Genomic DNA, 21833 nt, shown 5'->3' on the forward strand with positions numbered 1-21833 from the left:
ATGTTGGCTAGCGGTCCTTACCGCCGGTTCTTACCGCTAGCAGTCCAACTGATGTTGGCTAGCGGTCCTTACCGCCGGTCCTTACCGCTAGCAGTCCAACTGATGTTGGCTAGTGGTCCTTACCGCCGGTTCTTACCGCTAGCAGTCCAACTGATGTTGGCTAGCGGTCCTTACCGCTAGCACTAGCAGTCCAACTGATGTTGGCTAGCGGTCCTTACCGCCGGTTCTTACCGCTAGCAGTCCAACTGATGTTGGCTAGCGGTCCTTACCGCCGGTTCTTACCGCTAGCAGTCCAACTGATGTTGGCTAGTGGTCCTTACCGCTAGCAGTCCAACTGATGTTGGCTAGTGGTCCTTACCGCCGGTCCTTACCGCTAGCAGTCCAACTGATGTTGGCTAGTGGTCCTTACCGCTAGCAGTCCAACTGATGTTGGCTAGCGGTCCTTACCGCCGGTCCTTACCGCTAGCAGTCCAACTGATGTTGGCTAGCGGTCCTTACTGCCGGTCCTTACCGCTAGCAGTCCAACTGATGTTGGCTAGCGGTCCTTACCGCTAGCACTAGCAGTCCAACTGATGTTGGCTAGCGGTCCTTACCGCCGGTTCTTACCGCTAGCAGTCCAACTGATGTTGGCTAGCGGTCCTTACCGCCGGTCCTTACCGCTAGCAGTCCAACTGATGTTGGCTAGCGGTCCTTACCGCTAGCACTAGCAGTCCAACTGATGTTGGCTAGCGGTCCTTACCGCCGGTTCTTACCGCTAGCAGTCCAACTGATGTTGGCTAGCGGTCCTTACCGCCGGTTCTTACCGCTAGCAGTCCAACTGATGTTGGCTAGTGGTCCTTACCGCTAGCAGTCCAACTGATGTTGGCTAGTGGTCCTTACCGCCGGTCCTTACCGCTAGCAGTCCAACTGATGTTGGCTAGCGGTCCTTACCGCCGGTCCTTACCGCTAGCAGTCCAACTGATGTTGGCTAGCGGTCCTTACCGCCGGTTCTTACCGCTAGCAGTCCAACTGATGTTGGCTAGCGGTCCTTACCGCCGGTTCTTACCGCTAGCAGTCCAACTGATGTTGGCTAGCGGTCCTTACCGCCGGTCCTTACCGCTAGCAGTCCAACTGATGTTGGCTAGCGGTCCTTACCGCCGGTTCTTACCGCTAGCAGTCCAACTGATGTTGGCTAGCGGTCCTTACCGCCGGTTCTTACCGCTAGCAGTCCAACTGATGTTGGCTAGCGGTCCTTACCGCCGGTCCTTACCGCTAGCAGTCCAACTGATGTTGGCTAGTGGTCCTTACCGCCGGTTCTTACCGCTAGCAGTCCAACTGATGTTGGCTAGCGGTCCTTACCGCTAGCACTAGCAGTCCAACTGATGTTGGCTAGCGGTCCTTACCGCCGGTTCTTACCGCTAGCAGTCCAACTGATGTTGGCTAGCGGTCCTTACCGCCGGTTCTTACCGCTAGCAGTCCAACTGATGTTGGCTAGTGGTCCTTACCGCTAGCAGTCCAACTGATGTTGGCTAGTGGTCCTTACCGCCGGTCCTTACCGCTAGCAGTCCAACTGATGTTGGCTAGCGGTCCTTACCGCCGGTCCTTACAGCTAGCAGTCCAACTGATGTTGGTTAGCAGTCCTTACCGCCGGTCCTTACCGCCAGTCCTTACCGCTAGCCGTCCTTACCTTCGGTCCTTACCGCCAGTCCTTACCGCTAGCTGTCCAACTGATGTTGGCTAGCGGTCCTTACCGCCGGTCCTTACCGCTAGCAGTCCAACTGATGTTGGCTAGCGGTCCTTACCGCCAGTCCTTACCGCCAGCAGTCCAACTGATGTTGGCTAGCGGTCCTTACCGCCGGTCCTTACCGCTAGCAGTCCAACTGATGTTGGCTAGCGGTCCTTACCGCCGGTCCTTACTGCCAGCAGTCCAACTGGTGTTGGCTAGCGGTCGTTACCGCCAGTCCTTACCGCCAGCAGTCCAACTGATGTTGGCTAGCGGTCCTTACCGCCGGTCCTTACCGCTAGCAGTCCAACTGATGTTGGCTAGCGGTCCTTACCGCCGGTCCTTACCGCTAGCAGTCCAACTGATGTTGGCTAGCGGTCCTTACCGCTAGCACTAGCAGTCCAACTGATGTTGGCTAGCGGTCCTTACCGCCGGTTCTTACCGCTAGCAGTCCAACTGATGTTGGCTAGCGGTCCTTACCGCCGGTCCTTACCGCTAGCAGTCCAACTGATGTTGGCTAGCGGTCCTTACCGCTAGCACTAGCAGTCCAACTGATGTTGGCTAGCGGTCCTTACCGCCGGTTCTTACCGCTAGCAGTCCAACTGATGTTGGCTAGCGGTCCTTACCGCCGGTTCTTACCGCTAGCAGTCCAACTGATGTTGGCTAGTGGTCCTTACCGCTAGCAGTCCAACTGATGTTGGCTAGTGGTCCTTACCGCCGGTCCTTACCGCTAGCAGTCCAACTGATGTTGGCTAGCGGTCCTTACCGCCGGTCCTTACCGCTAGCAGTCCAACTGATGTTGGCTAGCGGTCCTTACCGCCGGTTCTTACCGCTAGCAGTCCAACTGATGTTGGCTAGCGGTCCTTACCGCCGGTTCTTACCGCTAGCAGTCCAACTGATGTTGGCTAGCGGTCCTTACCGCCGGTCCTTACCGCTAGCAGTCCAACTGATGTTGGCTAGCGGTCCTTACCGCCGGTTCTTACCGCTAGCAGTCCAACTGATGTTGGCTAGCGGTCCTTACCGCCGGTTCTTACCGCTAGCAGTCCAACTGATGTTGGCTAGCGGTCCTTACCGCCGGTTCTTACCGCTAGCAGTCCAACTGATGTTGGCTAGCGGTCCTTACCACCGGTCCTTACCGCTAGCAGTCCAACTGATGTTGGCTAGCGGTCCTTACCGCCGGTTCTTACCGCTAGCAGTCCAACTGATGTTGGCTAGCGGTCCTTACCGCCGGTCCTTACCGCTAGCAGTCCAACTGATGTTGGCTGTTTGCCGTTTAACCGTGACATTTTGGAATGTTCAACTGAAATTGTAACTAAGTAACATGTTTGCTGCAAATAGAACACTTCAGGGAACACTGGAACTCTGCCAACATTCCATTAGAGCTCTTTGTCCTCAGACAAATCTCTGATGACATTTTGACCTAATAAAACTCTTTCAATGGCCCTCGCCTGAAGACTCCTCAAAATAGCCTCCTACTCAGAAACCTTTAATCTCTTTTTAGAACCCAGGTAGACAGTCTAGTGATGCAGTACTGTGACCCAAATACGGATCCTAAGGCATAGGGTCATGGCCCAGTGTAAAGTGTCCAAGCCAATACACTACATATGTGCAACTGACATTGACATTTTGCTGTGCCATCACATAGGATGCTTAGTACACAGTGTATGTTCGGCCCCCTGGGTTGAAGTCAATTCCATCTTAACTTCTCATCCCCAGTTAACTCTACAAACGGCAGTTGAGGACAGTAATGAAAGACGCCTCATAGAGAATGATTGGCCATTGCCACTGCACTTTAAAACTCACTGGTAAACAGACTTAGCCTTATTCATCATGTCATTCAGCCTCTCTGAATAAGATAGAAGGAGTTGATATTGCCCACAGAGTATTATTTGCCTCTCTTTCACCAGAAGAGTTACTGGACTGTAAAGCTGCTCCACTTTGATGGAACATCTTGGTTTTTTTCATGTCCAGCAGCAAAAAAAAAGAAGAGAAGTGGTCACCTTGGTACCAAGAGAAGGCTCTCCATGGTTACAAATGTAACTCTCTCTTGTGCAGCAACAACAGGGAGCCAACGTGTTCTCTTTTAGAGGTTTTGGCACATGGCTTATCTGATCTGGACAAAAGGCGGGTCACACAATTACACCTGGAGATTAAATCAATTTAACAGATGATTTTCCATGGACTTGGAAACAACTAATCCCCTGTTCTACTTTCTCTCACTTACATAACAAACCAACATATTTTTTCTGAGATTAGTGAGGACTTTCAGATCCAGGGAATGTAATAATAAAGCTGTAGGCTAGCTGGGAATATGGGATATAGGGACAATATGGGATATAGGGACGATATGGGATATAGGACAATATGGGATATAGGGACAATATGGGATATAGGACAATATGGGATATAGGGACAATATGGGATATAGGGACAATATGGGATATAGGGACAATATGGGATATAGAGACAATATGGGATATAGGACAATATGGGATATAGGGACAATATGGGATATAGGGACAATATGGGATATGGGGACAATATGGGATATAGGACAATATGGGATATAGGACAATATGGGATATAGGGACAATATGGGATATAGGGACAATATGGGATATAGGGACAATATGGGATATAGGGACAATATGGGATATAGGACAATATGGGATATAGGGACAATATGGGATATAGGGACAATATGGGATATAGGGACAATATGGGATATAGGGACAATATGGGATATAGGGACAATATGGGATATAGGACAATATGGGATATAGGACAATATGGGATATAGGGACAATATGGGATATAGGACAATATGGGATATAGGACAATATGGGATATAGGACAATATGGGATATAGGACAATATGGGATATAGGGACAATATGGGATATAGGACAATATGGGATATAGGGACAATATGGGATATAGGACAATATGGGATATAGGACAATATGGGATATAGGACAATATGGGATATAGGACAATATGGGATATAGGACAATATGGGATATAGGGACAATATGGGATATAGGACAATATGGGATATAGGGACAATATGGGATATGGGGACAATATGGGATATAGGACAATATGGGATATAGGACAATATGGGATATAGGGACAATATGGGATATAGGACAATATGGGATAATATTCTAAAATCACAACCTTGAGGTTGGAGAAATCACAGACCTGTCATTACTATAATGATGGTCCTTGAGGTTGGAGAAATCACAGACCTGTCATTACTATAATGATGGTCCATGAAGTTGGAGAAATCACAGACCTGTCATTACTATAATGCATCTGACACGGAAAGCTGCTCAACGTCTTGCACTCGTTTAACCTCTAATCCAAAATAAAGATGCACACACAAACACAGACACAGTCTCTCGTGACAGGCTCGTCTCTCGTGACAGGCTCATCTCTCGTGACAGGCTGTTAGCATAGCTGGCCAGTGTTTACGTGAGATTTGGCTCTGGGTTCTGACACACACGCTACAAAATTATAGCCTGCTAATGTCTACTGTTTTGAATGTGTATTTTGCTGCAAGGACTTTTTTTGGTGAAAAGTATCAACTATATACATCAATATACGGTGCATTCGGAAAGTATTCAGACCCCTTCCCTTTTTCAACATTTTGTTACGTTACAGCCTTATTCCAAAGTGGAATTTATAAAACATTTTCCTCATCAATCTACACACAATACCCCAAATGACAAAGCGAAAACAGGTTTTTAGAAATGTTTGCAAATCTATTAAACATATAAAACAGAAATACCATTTATACATAAGTATTCAGACCCTTTGCTATGAGCCTCAAAAATGAGCTCAGGTGCATCCTGTTTCCATGAATAATTCTTGAGATGTTTCTACAACTTGATTGATTGCTGACCCCTATCTGCACCTCTTTCCTCTTAAATTGCTCCCCAGGTACTAGGGCTGCCGAGTTTGAGGGGCGGACAGTCAGTTGGGGGACACGGGGCTACTACTAGGAGCCGGGACTGGTATCCTTTTTTTTGTTTTTGGGGAAATTTGAATTGTTTTGAATATGTTGGAGGATGTTGGGTTGAGGGTGGGACCCTCATTTTAAGGAGGGGGGTGTCACGGCTCCACCTGTGCATTGCAGGGGCGGTTCCTCCTGCAGGCAGAGGAGGGTCGTTAGTGATTGGAGTCACCTGGGATCAGAGTATTTAAACTGTCACTAATCACTTCTCTCTCTCTCTCTCTCTCTCCGCTCCTCCAGGTATGAACCTGTTTGGTTTGTTCTTTTGTAGTTTTGCATAGTTTTCACTCAGTCATTCACACACACAGATTCACGCATCCATGCACTTTACATACACCTTACATTATGATACTTCCACACCTCATTCCCTTTTCTTAGTTTAAAGTTAATAGTTTTGTTTACAATAAAGAAGATTTTTTAATTGGCCTATACCTGTTGTTCGCGTCCCCTCATTTTTGCCACAAGCTATGAGCCGGCCTGTGACACTAGTGAAAAGCCAACTGTCCCGGTTGATATATTATCTAATAGATATTTGAAAAACACCTTGAGGATTGATTATAAAAAATGTTTGCCATGTTTCTGTCAAAATTATGGATATAATTTGGAATTTTTGTCTGCGTTGTCGTGACCGCTATTTCGGTGGATTCCTGGGCATAACGCACTAAACTAACGGAGGTATTTGGATATAAAAAATATCTTTATGGAACAAAAGGAACATTTGCTGTCTAACTGGGAGTCTCGTGAATGAAAACATCCGAAGATCGTCAAAGGTAAACGGTTAATTTGATTGCTTTTCGTGACCAAGCTTCCTGATGCTAAGTGTACATAATCCTATGCTAGGCTATCGATAAACTTACACAAACGCTTGTATTGCTTTCACTGTAAAGCATAATTTCAAAATCTGAGACGACAGGGTGATTAACAAAAGGCTAAGCTGTGTTTCACTATATTTCACTTGTGATTTCATGGATATTAATATTTTTTAGTAATATTTTTAGACTGTTGCGCTATGCTATTCAGCGGTTGCTGATGACAAATATACCAGATCCGGGATGGGTAGTTCTAAGAGGTTTTAAACAAGGTTGGAATGTGAAAATGAAATGGGGTATCAGTCTATTCGGTGACACCCACATTACACAACTGTGAAAAGTTTACGCAAATATTAGCGTTGTAGCTCTTATCGCAGGACTGTGACTGTGTGAAATCACATACCCAGTCAGCCTATTGTATGTATTGACATTCATATTGCACTGTACAGCTTTACCTAAGGATTGGGGATCAATGAAATGGGGTATCAGTCTACTCAATAGCCAGAGTTGTCAGACTCCAAAACATTCACGCAGTATTGTTTTTCCTCTGGAATAGTGTTCAATACACGTAGGTTGATAATAAATGTGGCTCAATTCACAGTTAAGAGAGCTAATGTTCTCTGGGTGTCACTGAGTGTCTGGGTGTCACTGAGTAGACTGATACTCCATGTCATTGATCCACAATCCATAGGTAAGGCTGTACAGTGAAATAAGTATGCCCCCAATGCAATTCTAATGTATAATACTTCCAGTGTGGTTTTAACAGATTTTTGTCAAATTAACTAATTATTGTATTTTGTTGATTTTATATAACAACATTCCAACCTCGTTTAGCATCTAATCCATTATGGAATAATTCTACTATTTGTATTAATTTGCATCACTGTCAATGACATACTTTTATTTTGAAGGCTAACCGAAAAGTCCACTATTGTGGCTAATCCTTATTGTGGCTAGCTTCACATAGATGGGTCCGCCCACTATTAATCAAATAAGAACTGTCTTATAAATTAGGGTTATTTTAGATGATGACACCTAGCTATATAGTTAGCTAGCTAACTATAGCTACTGAAACAGATGATGTCATTTTGCTATGTTTTTGGGGAAGAACATTGTTTGCATCCATGAGCTAGCTAGCTTTTTTTTATGACCAGCACTGTAGGTGCGCAAGACAACTTTACCAGCATCATAGCATATGTATCAATGAATCGTTGTGACATATGAAATATGAGTGATAGTGTAATCAATGTGTAATAACTACGTAAGAAATGAATGAACGCGCTAAATTATTATGTGATGTGCAGTCATATTCAGGTCCTGATTGGTCAACAAGCTTATTTGGCAAGTCAAATAGTGTTATTTGACTCATCAAATAGTGTTATTGACACGCAAAGACCCAAAAGGTGTTCCATAGAAATCCTGGTTGAGAATGAAATGACTGAACAAATGAACAACGAAACAGCACAGCAAGTAAGTGAAAGAAATAGGTTTTGATTATGTTTTACATGTAATGGGGACATACATAAATGCCAACAAAATAACTTTTTGGTCAGTGTGTGTATGTAACCTTTATTTAACTAGGCAAGTCAGTTAAGAACAAATTCTTATGGCGGCCTACCCCGGCCAAACCTGGACGACGCTGGGCCAATTGTGCGCCGCCCCATGGGACTCCCAATCACGGCCGGATGTGATACAGCTTGGATTCGAACCAGGGACTGTAGTGACGCCTCTTGCACTGAGATGCAGTGCCTTAGACCGCTACGTCCATGTGTGTGTGTGTTAACTATTTAACTGTACTAGAATGCTTAAAAGGCCCCTAAAATGTTAAATATCGGTTATCGGTATCGGGGTTTTTTTGGCAAGGAAAATATCAGCCAAAAATGTAATATCGGTGCATCACTAGTACTGAGTAAAGGGTAAGAATACTTATGTAAATGTGACATTTCTGTTTTCTATTTTTAATCAATTTGCTAAAATTTATAATAACCAGTTTTGCTTTGTCATGATGGGGTATTGTGTTATGATTGATGAGGGGTGGGGGGGAACTATTGTCCCCCATACATACGTCTGTAAGGTCCCTCAGTTAAGTATTGAATTTCAAGCACAGATTCAACTACAAAGACCAGGGAGCTTTTAGAAAGCCTCATAAAGAAGGGCAGTGATTGGTAGATGGGTAACAATAACAAATCAGACTTTGAATATCTCTTTAATCATGGTCGAGTTAATAATTATGCTGTGGATGATGTATTAAACCACCGTCCTTCTGAACTGAGATGCAGCACAGGAATGAAACTGATCAGGGATGTTACCATGAGGCCATTGGTGATTTTAAAACAGTTACAGAGTTGAATGGATGTGATGGGAGAAAACTGAGGATGGATTAACAACATTGTAGTGACTCCACGATAATTACTTAAATGACAGTGAAAATAATACAAATATACAGAAACAAATATTCCAAGTAAGGCATCTTGTATGCAACAAGGCACTAAAGTAATACTGCAAACAAACTAAAAATGCTGCAAAGGAATACACTTTTTGGCCTGAATGCAAATCCTTATGTTTGGGGCAAATCCAACACAAAACATCAAAACATTTCAGGATAAAAATAAACAGGATGGAGCTAAGTACAGGCAAAATCCTAAAGAAAAACCTGATTCAGTCTGATTTACACCAGACACAGAATTCACCTTTCAGCAAGACAATAACCTACAACACAAAGCCAAATCTACACTGGAGTTGCTTATTAAAGAAGACTGTAAATGTTACTGCGTGGCCAAGTTACAGTTTTGACTTAAATCTGTTTAAAAAAAACGTACTTTTGCAAAGCACTGTGGTTCTATTTTGTTTATAATAACCGTGCTGTCTGTCTGTCTCCCTGTGTTTCTGTTTCTGGAAGGCCAGGGATTTACACAACGTGCTGACAGCTGAGGGAATGTCCTTGGAGCCTGGCTGCACGTGACACTAAAGCTCTTGTAAAGTCCCTCTCCCTTTCTCTCCTTTCTCCCTCTCTTTTTTCACATGTTTATCTCACACTCTGTCCATGATAAGGCCCCCGCTCAAAGTCCCCCTGCACATGCCTTCAGAACTCGGTGAACTCTGAACTCGGTGACCTCTGAACTGCAGCGTATTTGGTGTTTTATAAGCGATGATGTAATGTGTTCAGATGACTGGAGAGGAGTAACACGATCATCTAAGATAAATGTGTGAAAACAGACATACCACCTAGTGGAACAGGGCCATCGGCCAAATACTGGGAAAGAAGAGTGGGACCCGTTGTATTAGGGGTTGGGTGAGGCAAGAGCAACAGAATGTCTAGTAATCTGATCATTGGCAAATGAGTGATGGAGTAGATGTTCTATTGGGCTTTTGATACAATCATTTAAGGTCTCCCTTGTAAAAGACTAGCCTCACTTCAATGGGACTTCCTGGATAAAGAAATAAAAAGCCAATAATGGTTATAAATACTAGCATGGCCAGAGGCTACCTGCCAATCACCTCAGATACAGACAGTATCATCATATCATTATTATCTCTGTCATATTATTATTATCATCTCACACTGTTCTTTTGTTATTGTAAATTAGTATCAAGTTCAAGACACTTGACCCTCTGGGCTCTTTAGTCATCCTAAACCTGTTATGATGACTAGGCCGGTCTTACATGTGCATATGGGTTGAAGTGAGGTCCTCTATGTGTACTGATGCACCACCTGGAGCACACTGTAATTCTGTCTCTCTGGCCTCTAGGTAAGTGATACGAGTACATTGCTACTTCTATGTACAATCTCAAACGTAGTTTGTGGATCTATTTTCAAACTACTGGCTCAGTAAAGGTGCCCTATGGGTAGGAGGGAGTTCTATAGGTAGTCATTATGATAATATTATGATAATACCTGGCTGACAGATAAACCGTCCATATTGTACTCAGTTCACACATGCAGTATGTATCAGAGACACTGAGAAGGCGGAGGAGAGGGGATCAGAACCCATGACAACGCCAGAGCCTAGCACTGACACACACACACACACACACACACACACACACACACACACACACACACACACACACACACACACACACACACACACACACACACACACACAATGTGTTAGCTGTAGTCATGCCGACATATCTAATGAAGCAGAACTTTTCTGTTAGCTGCTCCCCATGGGGCCGGTTATGGCAGCCTCTAGTTCATCAATATTCTATTCTCCCATTTAGTATTCTTCTCTGCTAATCATTTTTCTCCATGGATTTTGACTATTTCATAAGGGTCATTCTTTATGTAAGTTTCTATCATTATTATTATTTAACACATTTTTTATTATTTGTTCAATTATTTGTTATTTTAACATTATGTTTACCCATGTGTGTCCCCTTTAACATTTTTATCAGCCATACTGAATTCAAACTAGAGGTCGACCGATTAATCGGAATGGCCGATTAATTAGGGCCGATTTCAAGTTTTCATAACAATTTTTGGACACCGATTTGGCAGATTTAAAAAAACATTTTTTTTACACCTTTATTTATTCTGTATTTAACTAGGCAAGTCAGTTAAGAAAAAATTCTTATTTTCAATGACGGCCTAGGAATGGTGGGTTAACTGCCTCGTACAGGGGCAGAACGACAGATTTTTACCTTGTCAGCTCGGGGGATTCAATCTTGCAACCTTACAGTTAACTAGTACAACGCTCTAACCACCTGCCTCTCATTGCACTCCACGAGGAGACTGCCTGTTACGCGAATGCAGTAAGCCAAGGTAAGTTGCTAGCTAGCATTAAACTTATCTTATAAAAAACAATCAATCAATCACAATCACTAGTTAACTACACATGGTTGATGATATTACTAGTTTATCTAGCCTGTCCTGCGTTGCATATAATCAATGCGGTGCGTATCGTTGCTCCAATGTGTACCTAACCATAAACATCAATGCCTTTCTTAAAATCAATACACAGAAGTATATATTTTTAAACCTGCATATTTAGCTAAAAGAAATCCAGGTTAGCAGTATGAAATTGTGTCACTTCTCTTGCGTTCATTGCACGCAGAGTCAGTGTATATGCAACAGTTTGGGCTGCCTAATTTGCTAGAATTTTACGTAATTATGATATAACACTGAAGGTTGTGCAATGTAACAGGAATATTTAGACTTATGGATGCCACCCGTTAGATGAAATACGGAACGGTTCCGTATTTCACTGAAAGAATAAACGTTTTGTTTTCGAGATGATAGTTTCCGGATTCGGCCATATTAATGACCTAAGGCTCGTATTTCTGTGTGTTATCGTGTTATAACTAAGTCTATGACTTGATAGAGCAGTCTGACTGAGCAATGGTAGGCACCAGCAGGCTCGTAAACATTCATTCACACAGCACTTTCGTGCGTTTGCCAGCAGTTGTTTATGACTTCAAGCCTATCAACTCCCGAGATTAGGCTGGTGTAACTGATGTGAAATGGCTAGCTAGTTAGCGGGGTGCGCGCTAATAACGTTTCAAAAGTCACTCGCTCTGAGACTTGGAGTGGTTGTTCCCCTTGCTCTGCAAGGGCCGTGGCTTTTGTGGAGCGATGGGTAACGATGCTTCGAGGGTGGCTGTTGTCGTTGTGTTCCTGGTTCGAGCCCAGGTAGGAGCGAGGAGAGGGACGGAAGCTTTACTGTTACATTGGCAATACTAAAGTGCCTATAAGAACATCCAGTAGTCAAAGGTTAATGAAATACAAATGGTATAGAGATAAATAGTCCTATAATTCCTATAATAACTACAACCTAAAACTTCTTACCTGGGAATACTGAAGACTCATGTTAAAAGGAACCACCAGTTTTCATATAATCTCATGTTCTGAGCAAGGAACTTAAACGTTAGCTTTCTTACATGGCACATATTGCACTTTTACTTTCTTCTCCAACACTTTGTTTTTGCATTATTTAAACCAAATTGAACATGTTTAATTATTTATTTGAGGCTAAATAGATTTTACTGATGTATTATATTAAGTTAAAATAAGTGTTCATTCAGTATTGTTGTAATTGTCATTATTACAAATAAATAAATAAAATTGGGCGATTAATCGGTATCGGCATAATTTTATCCTCCAATTATCGGTATCGGCGTTGAAAAATCATTATTCGGTCGACCTCTAATTCAAACTAATTAAAAATTGGATTATTAAAACAGTGTGGGGCTGAAGATGCATCAGGCATACCAGCTGAATCAAAGTGTTAACCGGAAAACATGGAGACTTTCCTATAGCTGTAATGGACCAAGTCATACTGAACAACTGTGAGATGGTCGGTTTTGCTGACTTTTTAAAAGGTAAATTAATGACTATTAAATTATGCTGATACCAATCTAAAATATCATTTCTCCATCCAGAAATAATCCAAGTCACATATTGGTCCATTTGATCAGAAAGGTGTGCTATTTAGCAATAAGCATTATCACCTGTAGCCCAACTGATGCAGCATATTGTCAATAAAGAAATAGACTGAACCATAGGGTTGATAAAGAAATAGGCTGAAGCATAGGGTTGATAAAGAAATAGACTGAAGCATACCGTCAATAAAGAAATAGACTGAAGCATAGGGTTGATAAAGAAATAGACTGAAGCATAGGGTTGATAAAGAAATAGACTGAAGCATACCGTCAATAAAGAAATAGGCTGAAGCATACCGTCAATAAAGAAATAGACTGAAGCATACCGTCAATAAAGAAATAGACTGAAGCATAGGGTTGATAAAGAAATAGACTGAAGCATACCGTCAATAAAGAAATAGACTGAACCATAGGGTTGATAAAGAAATAGACTGAAGCATAGGGTTGATAAAGAAATAGACTGAACCATAGGGTCAATAAAGAAATAGACTGAAGCATAGGGTTGATAAAGAAATAGACTGAACCATAGGGTTGATAAAGAAATAGACTGAACCATAGTGTTGATAAAGAAATAGACTGAACCATAGGGTTGATAAAGAAATAGACTGAACCATACTGTCAATAAAGAAATAGACTGAAGCATAGGGTTGATAAAGAAATAGACTGAACCATAGGGTTGATAAAGAAATAGGCTGAAGCATAGGGTTGATAAAGAAATAGACTGAAGCATAGTGTCAATAAAGAAATAGACTGAACCATAGTGTTGATAAAGAAATAGACTGAACCATAGGGTTGATAAAGAAATAGACTGAAGGATACCGTCAATAAAGAAATAGACTGAACCATAGGGTTGATAAAGAAATAGACTGAACCATAGGGTTGATAAAGAAATAGACTGAACCATAGGGTTGATAAAGAAATAGAATGAAGCATAGGGTTGATAAAGAAATAGACTGAACCATACCGTCAATAAAGAAATAGACTGAACCATAGTGTCAATAAAGAAATAGACTGAAGCATAGGGTTGATAAAGAAATAGACTGAAGCATAGGGTTGATAAAGAAATAGACTGAAGCATAGGGTTGATAAAGAAATAGACTGAAGCATAGGGTTGATAAAGAAATAGACTGAAGCATAGGGTTGATAAAGAAATAGACTGAAGCATAGGGTTGATAAAGAAATAGACTGAACCATAGGGTTGATAAAGAAATAGGCTGAAGCATAGTGTCAATAAATAAATAGACTGAACCATAGGGTCAATAAAGAAATAGACTGAACCATAGGGTTGATAAAGAAATAGACTGAACCATAGTGTCAATAAATAAATAGACTGAACCATAGGGTTGATAAAGAAATAGACTGAACCATAGGGTTGATAAAGAAATAGACTGAACCATAGGGTTGCCTATCTGCATTTACACTATTAGGCTAATCATGACCTAGATCACAAACTCTAAACAATATCTTGCTTAAAGTTAGCAATATATTGATGACTTCAATGTCACAAAAAACTCTGTTTTAAACACTATAATGTAGTGTTACACTTAACCCCAGTCTTCCCTACAGTATGTGCTCATGGTGAATCGTGGAGCCTAAATCATGTTGCCTCTAAAAGCTCTGGTGCAGCTTGCTCAGTTCCCTCATAGATGTAGGTGTGATACTCCACTTTTAACAATGGCCATTAAAACTGCTTTCAAATGTGTTTTCCAGGCGGGCCCCGGCACAATTTAACCCTTGACCTTAAATCCCCTGGTACCCAACTGATATCAGGGCTGACCAATCAGAGATCTGGGTGCCTTGCGTTCTGCTGTTACCATAGCAACACCCTCCATAGCTGGGTTCAGAAGAGCGGGGGGAGGGGGGCGGGGGATTTACAGTGGCTCTGTTGAGCTCTGTCAATATAGATGGAAGCCAAATCGATATGGTACGAAGGGATTTCACAGCTCACTGAGGCATGTGGATCAGCCAGCAAGCAGCCAGTGCCCAGTACACATACCGGTCTGGGTCAGAGAGCTGCACTGAACCATTAAACACACACGCATGCACGCACGCACGCACGCACCACAGGTTGCATATACACACTGATAGCTAGGCACACACTCAAACTAATGCTAAAGCCCAACAAAAAAAGGCCTATGGGCACACATGTAAAGGATGTGAAACGGCTAGCTTAGTTAGCGTGGGCGCTAAATAGTGTTTCAATCAGTGACGTCACTTGCTCTGAGACCTAGAAGTAGTAGTTCCCCTTGCTCTGCAAGGGCCGCGGCTTTTGTGGAGCGATGGGTAACGATGCTTCGAGGGTGACTGTTGATGTGTGCAGAAGGTCCCTGGTTCGCGCCCGGGTATGGGCGAGGGGACGGTTTAAATTTGTACTGTTACATTGATGCTGTTGACCCGGATTACTGGTTGCTGCGGAAAAAAGAGGAAGGTCAAAAGGGGGGTGAGTGTAACGGATGTGAAACGGCTAGCTTAGTTAGCGTGGGCGCTAAATAGTGTTTCAATCAGTGACGTCACTTGCTCTGAGACCTAGAAGTAGTAGTTCCCCTTGCTCTGCAAGGGCCGCGGCTTTTGTGGAGCGATGGGTAACGATGCTTCGAGGGTGACTGTTGATGTGTGCAGAAGGTCCCTGGTTCGCGCCCGGGTATGGGCGAGGGGACGGTCTAAAGTTATACTGTTACACACACACACACCAAAGCACACACTCCGTGCAGAGCAGATAAAGACTAACACAGTGCGCTGTGATTAACCAGAGAAGCACTGCAGTCTTCTGCCATTAATTAGACACCTACTAATTCATTCAGAGCCACACACTGCTTCACAAAGGAACTACTGAGATAAACACACCTCCATGGCCACCCAGCAGCCTGGCATAACTCATATGTAAACAACAACAATAAAGAAATACAAGATTGTTATCCCTCCTCTGGTTATTGACATTTTATTTGTAAATGTCAGAAATTCGGGAAGCAACAACCATTCTTCCACACGACCAAGGAGAGGAATCAGCTCAGCTGTCAGTCTTGATCAAATCCCCAAAAAGCCCATGTTTAGTTCCTTGTTAAATCTTATTCCTGAAATTCATACTGAAAAACACAAGGCTAAAAGAGTAAAAGGCTTGACTCCATTACCATGTAAATACTAAGCAGAATAATTACAAATACAAATGGCATTACAATGTTTGTTACTATACTGCAGGGTTCCCCAACTAGCACGGTTTTATTTGGCCCCCCCTAGTTTTCTGAGCAAAAATAAAATTATTATTATTATTTTTTAAATGTACATTGTCATTGTTGGACATAAAAGACTTAAAAAACACCAGGAAATCAGCTTCAATTGATTTTAATTTTGGAAATCTGTTCCCAAGTATTCCCACGCATAATAAAGAGGCATGATTGTATAGAAATGTAAGCAAGGTTTGAAATATTATATCTGTTTGGGATTCTTGCAGTCAATTTCCAGTCTACAATTGATCTATAATGATGTTCTGGCTCTCCGACCATCCGCTCAAGAAAGAAATCGTCCCGCGGCTCAATCTAGTTGATGATCCCTGCTATACTGCTATAAATGCTTGACTCCATTACCATGTAAATACTAAGCAGAATAAATACAAATACAAATGTCATTATAATGTTGATACTATAGTATACTGTGTACACAGGTACCGTATTTATAAGATCAGTTATCATTGTTTCCTCCTTGGCACTTAATTGACCAATCAATGTCACAGGTTGGCTGGAGAATGCACATACATCCAATCAATCAGCACCCAATCAATCCAATCAAATAAGCTCCTATCTGGACAGCAATTGGCTATTTCAATGCTTCAGATGGTACAGAACGGAGTAGGCCGACCACATACAGACCTGATGCCTGTTATCACTCCTGCATTACACCTGATAAGTCCAGCCAATGCATTAGTTAAATTAAGAACCAATGCTATCAGGCATTCACTTTCATGTCAGCCACACAGATTTTCTTTCAGCCATCAAACCTATGAGGTGTTGTACTGACTCAAACAATGTTTGAAGGGAAAATGGCAAGTTCAATTTACAGTGGCTCTGAAGAGATTTGTCAATAGAATTTCAATCAATCAAACTATTGATTGATTGATTGATCAATTGATTGATACAGAAAGTTGCTCCTTTGGAAGGTCAACAAGTGTTTTACAGTCCAGATAAGTCTGTGACCTAAACATATGGTCCAACGGTAATCCCAAGACACCCTCAAAGCCTTTACACGATCACACACATGCAGGAGAAGGAGTATGTTAGCGGCCTTGTAACTACAATGTAATGTTAGTGTCTGTGCATTAGTTTTAGTATTCATATGTAGACTCTTTTTTGACCATGTGACCTGACTAGAAAAAGTGTGTGTGTATGTGTGTGTGTACGAGTATACTGTGTATCCTCTGTATATATATGTGTACGTGTGTACTGTGTATCCTCTGTATATATATGTGTATGTGTATATTGTGTACGTGTATATATGTACAGTATGTTTAAACATGCATATTCACACTTTTACTCTCCCATTTTGCTCATGCAAAAACAATCAGTGATCAAAACCCCCACATCATTGTAACTAGAGGAGACAGCAGCACATCATCAGAAGCCAGTTCCAAATATTACAATTGACGATTGCGTGATGTGCAACACATTTTCCCACTGTTTACTTACACACATTGGTTGAATGATCATTTCCTCCTCGGTCCTCACTGACAGAGAAAGAGTCAGGACATCAGCCTCATCAGTAGACCAGTAGCTATTCTTCACACACTTCAGGTCTGTTTGGATCTGGCAAAAGGACTCTGTCATGGCCGACTCTTTCGCTTGAGATGCGTTTTCTCAGACCAGAAGGTCTGGAGAGGTACATTACACGCAGCTATCTTTGGCCTTCTCCTGACTGCCGTTGCTGATCCACAGCTGGTGAGGTTTAGCACACAAGTGTGTGTGTCTACGTACTAGCACAGAGCTCTGGATTGCCCCATTCTCTGTCCGCCTGGTTCCTGAGAAACCACAGCCCATAGCACGGTGACAGCCCCCCCGGGCAGTGTACTAACACAGGCAGGCAGACAGAGGCACGAAGGCATTCGATCGGCATAACAGAGGCACTTGGGGTTACTGATGCTGACAGAGTAGGCCTCCTTATCAAGTAGGTAGATAGATCGACACACATACACTAGCATTCCGATGCACATATTTTTTGTCCAATTAAATATGTATATTCACACACACGGAAGGACGGACAAATGCATACACACACACACCCACACATGCATACACGCACACACAAACATGATCTCTACTCACTCAATACATAAACCTATTTTATTTTTCTCATTATGTTACTGAATCAGTTATGTATTAACAGATGTAAGGCTTCTTCATCACAATCACCCTTTGTGATTAAACAGACACCCTTATCATATGCTAAATGTTTAATTAACAGAATATGATATGGAGATAAGTATTCATATAACCTTGAAGGTGTAGTGTGATTCAATAGTCAATGTGTCAACAAGATGAATGTTTGACCCAGAGTTCCATAGTTCCAGCTTGTATAAGACATATGCTGATGATCGTACACATGATCACTCCAGTCAACCTGGCCCATTGTGAACTGGTTACTGATACGCTTCATGGGACTGTGAATACATGCTTGACAAAGAGATGGCAGTCATCCCTGAAAAGAATTACAAATAAGAAGCAAGCACATTTATTTCCCTCTTAGTTATTGAGAAATTGTACATTTTTGTTGTAACCTTCTTTCATATCAAGTTGCAGCAATAGGTATGTTTTAAAGGTGATTTGAAAAGTGGTTCTCTGGCAAAGACGCTCTCTGTCCTCCAGAATGGGAGAAGAGGTATATTGAGAGGTATACTGCATATTGTGAATTTTTGCTTGTTTGTTTGTTATTTTTATGTTATTTATTTCAGGCTGTGTTTTTTATTCATGTTATTGCCAATTGAGACAGAGAAGTTGCAGATTGCACCTCTAAATTGTGTTCAGGTGATTCCTTTCTTTATAAAATGCTATTTAAGTATTAGAAAAAGCAACTTTTCTGCCATGTTAAGGAAGTGTTGTTGCATTTTAGCATGACCCAACTACAACTCCTTGACATAATGGTGTGGTGCTGAAGTCTGGCTGAGCTGAGGAGCTGGTATATACAGCTGGGTAGGCTGTAGTTTGAGTTTATTATGTTTTTATTGTCACATACTGGCGCCAGGAAGGCAATTTAAGGATTTTGGGCACTGGCCAACCAGGTTAGTAAAATGACATTTCTACTAGCCCAGGTGACATTCTCTGTAGCCAAGGGTCCAAAAGCCCAGTCTGAAAAGCACTGGCTATGGACTAGCTTCATTTCCATCCCTGGTCGGCGGTGTTGCTGCTTATCAATTTGGATGGACCCAAATGTTGTTTCTTGAAGAGAAGAGACCTTTAGATTTCCACACAAAATCTATTACAAATTAATTTACATTAACTCTGCCTTATTAAATCACATATTGTAGCCTACCAATAAACATTCAATTAACATCAGTGCTTCATACCAGAGCATTGCATCTCATAATGAATATTGATGGAATTTGGTTTGGCAGCTTTCAGATTGGATACTAATTTAATTTAAATAGCTATGCTCCAGCTCGTGATGCCTTTCCAAATGTTTTCACATGCAAATTCACATTTTCACATTTTTAAACCGCATTCTGCATCAAATATAGGCTAGCCTACCATACAACTTTGTTAATTTATAAGCTGCCTGCAATGGAATGTAGTAGGCTAGGCTACTATTGGTGTTAGGCTATTGCATGCGTTAGACAAATGCAGAGAACTAATCAATCCATTGCAACAATGTAGCCAATACAATGCACAGTCAGTAATAGTAACTCCACACAGATAAAACAAAACAGAAAATAAGAATAGGCTAGACTACAGCAATGAAAACAAAAACAATGGATTTAAAAGTGACACCCGGATGTGGGAATTTACCTGAGAAATAACATGAATGTTCCCTCTCTCCTTCGGAATCTCCCTGGTCCCAAACTCTGAGCGACTGTCTGCTTCTCACGCGGATTTTGCTCAGTGATTATTATCAAAGAGACCTTCGAGGAAATCTTCGGGTAGTTAGACAGAAGACCATGTGTAGTCACCCGCTTCACACGCTCATGTAATTGTGCCTTGAAGGTGAAGTCCTAAAGATATGTATTCTTCAAATAATAACGAGTCACAGTGACATGCCAAAATATGTAACGCATACGCCAAACTCCTCAAACCATCGGTGTCTGTACGCGGTCAACCGTTGTTCGCTATGTTCGTGTCTTGCCTTGCTTCATTTGCACGTTATCCCTCTGCAGCCAGCGCACGGGTTGGCGGTTGGTTGGCGCGCGCCTCACGGATTATTGCCCGGCCCCCTCGTGTTTTCCAATACCTTGACACATTGTTATGGCTTTCTCCCTTTACATTTACGAGTGACCTGCGGCCAAATTATTAGTCTGCACATAATTACAAATCTGTGCAATTGGAGTCAAGTAAACGTGTCTGCTGCTGATTGCAAATTGACACACATGGTCTTGGCAATATGACAGCTCCCCACACACTCACTCAGTAAAATATGACTGAAGGCAGTTCACTTACTGTAGCCTAATAATAATTTTACATGGATTGAAATTTTTGTTAGCATACTTTATGGCTCGCAAGCATGACAGGTCAACGTTAGCCTGTATTTAGGTTAGGTATCTATAGATGGTTTGTGTGTGTGTCCCATCTCCTATGTACTATATTATAAACTGGGTGGTTTGAGCCCTGAATGCTGATTGACTGACAGTCATGATATATCAGACCTATACCACGGGTATAAAAAAACATAAATTTTTACAGCTCTAGTTACGTTGGTAACCAGTTAATCATAGCAGTAAGGCACCTCGGCGGTTTGTGATATACGGCCAATATACCACGGCTAACTAAGTGCTGTGTCCAGGAACTCCGCATTGCGTTGTGCATAAGAGCAGCCCTTAGCCATGGTATGTTGGACATATACCACACCTTCTCGGGCCTTATTGCTTAAATACACACACACACACACACACACACACACACACACACACACACACACACACACACACACACACACACACACACACACACACACACACACACACACACACACACACACACACAGGTCCCTACACAATCCCAACACTGTGAACAGTTTAATAAACAAACCGTGGTCTTTCTCAGAGTTGAATCCTCACTCTCTCAGTGTGGGAGCCTCTGACGGTGTCTGTGTGGACTGGAGTGTGCTGCTAGCTGGCCTTGCTGGGACCGGAGCTGAAACAAGAGAGAAGTTTTATCCTAATTACATTTAACTGCCTGGTGTAATCTGCTTTATCTGTTTCAACCAGAGACAAGGGTCTAATTGTGTCCCCCGCAGACGGTGGCAGGGTGGGGGCCGCTCCCTACCAGCCAGCAGCCTGACCCATGACCAGAGAGAATCAGCCAGAGTCAGGAGACTCTCCTCAGGGATACAGGCTTTTTATGAGCCTCCCATTCCTCTGACTTACATCTAGACATGTGTTAAAGCACATGTGGTTATGATAAAGCCATCGGTGTGGGGTTATGATAGGTTAGGGTAGGCAGATTCTGTTCCTACTGCTGCAGGGGGACAGATACTGTATCCATACTGTAGCATATATAGCCTACCAAGCTTTAAACTTTAAACCCAGCACTGAAATGTTGGGGTCCAACTTTACGCCCTGAACGTTTTTTTCTAGGGACCATACTGTACACAGATCAGAAATAAAATGGGTCAGTGTGTGTGTGTGTGTGTATCCCTTTCCAGCAGCACTAAACAACACGGGCTTTATCAAACCAGTAGGTTCTAACAGGCAATCAAAATCCCTCTAAAAACCAGAGAACATGTCAACCCAT

General features: G+C 42.4%; 1 protein-coding gene across 3 annotated transcripts in view; it reads right to left on the reverse strand.

Moving 5' to 3' along the window:
* The window catches only part of LOC110513917 (uncharacterized), a 99239-nt gene extending 77808 nt beyond the window's left edge, over nucleotides 1-21431 (reverse strand). Inside the window, exon 1 of one of the 3 annotated variants that reach the window (XM_036951305.2) lies at nucleotides 21129-21431. Coding sequence is in view for 1 of the 3 variants with exons in the window: in XM_036951303.2 (XP_036807198.1) it covers nucleotides 19896-19909 (14 nt within the window). In the remaining 2 variants the exon portion in view is untranslated. Of the gene's footprint in view, nucleotides 1-17585; nucleotides 17884-19895; nucleotides 20934-21128 lie in introns of those variants that run through there. The other 2 variants (XM_036951303.2, XM_090207694.1) reach the window with 2 other exon arrangements.
* Between the last annotated feature and the right edge of the window lie 402 nt (nucleotides 21432-21833).

Source organism: Oncorhynchus mykiss, chromosome 18, assembly GCF_057628025.1.
Source record: "Oncorhynchus mykiss isolate SJ-2025 chromosome 18, ASM5762802v1, whole genome shotgun sequence".
In the NCBI taxonomy this organism is placed as follows: domain Eukaryota; kingdom Metazoa; phylum Chordata; class Actinopteri; order Salmoniformes; family Salmonidae; genus Oncorhynchus; species Oncorhynchus mykiss.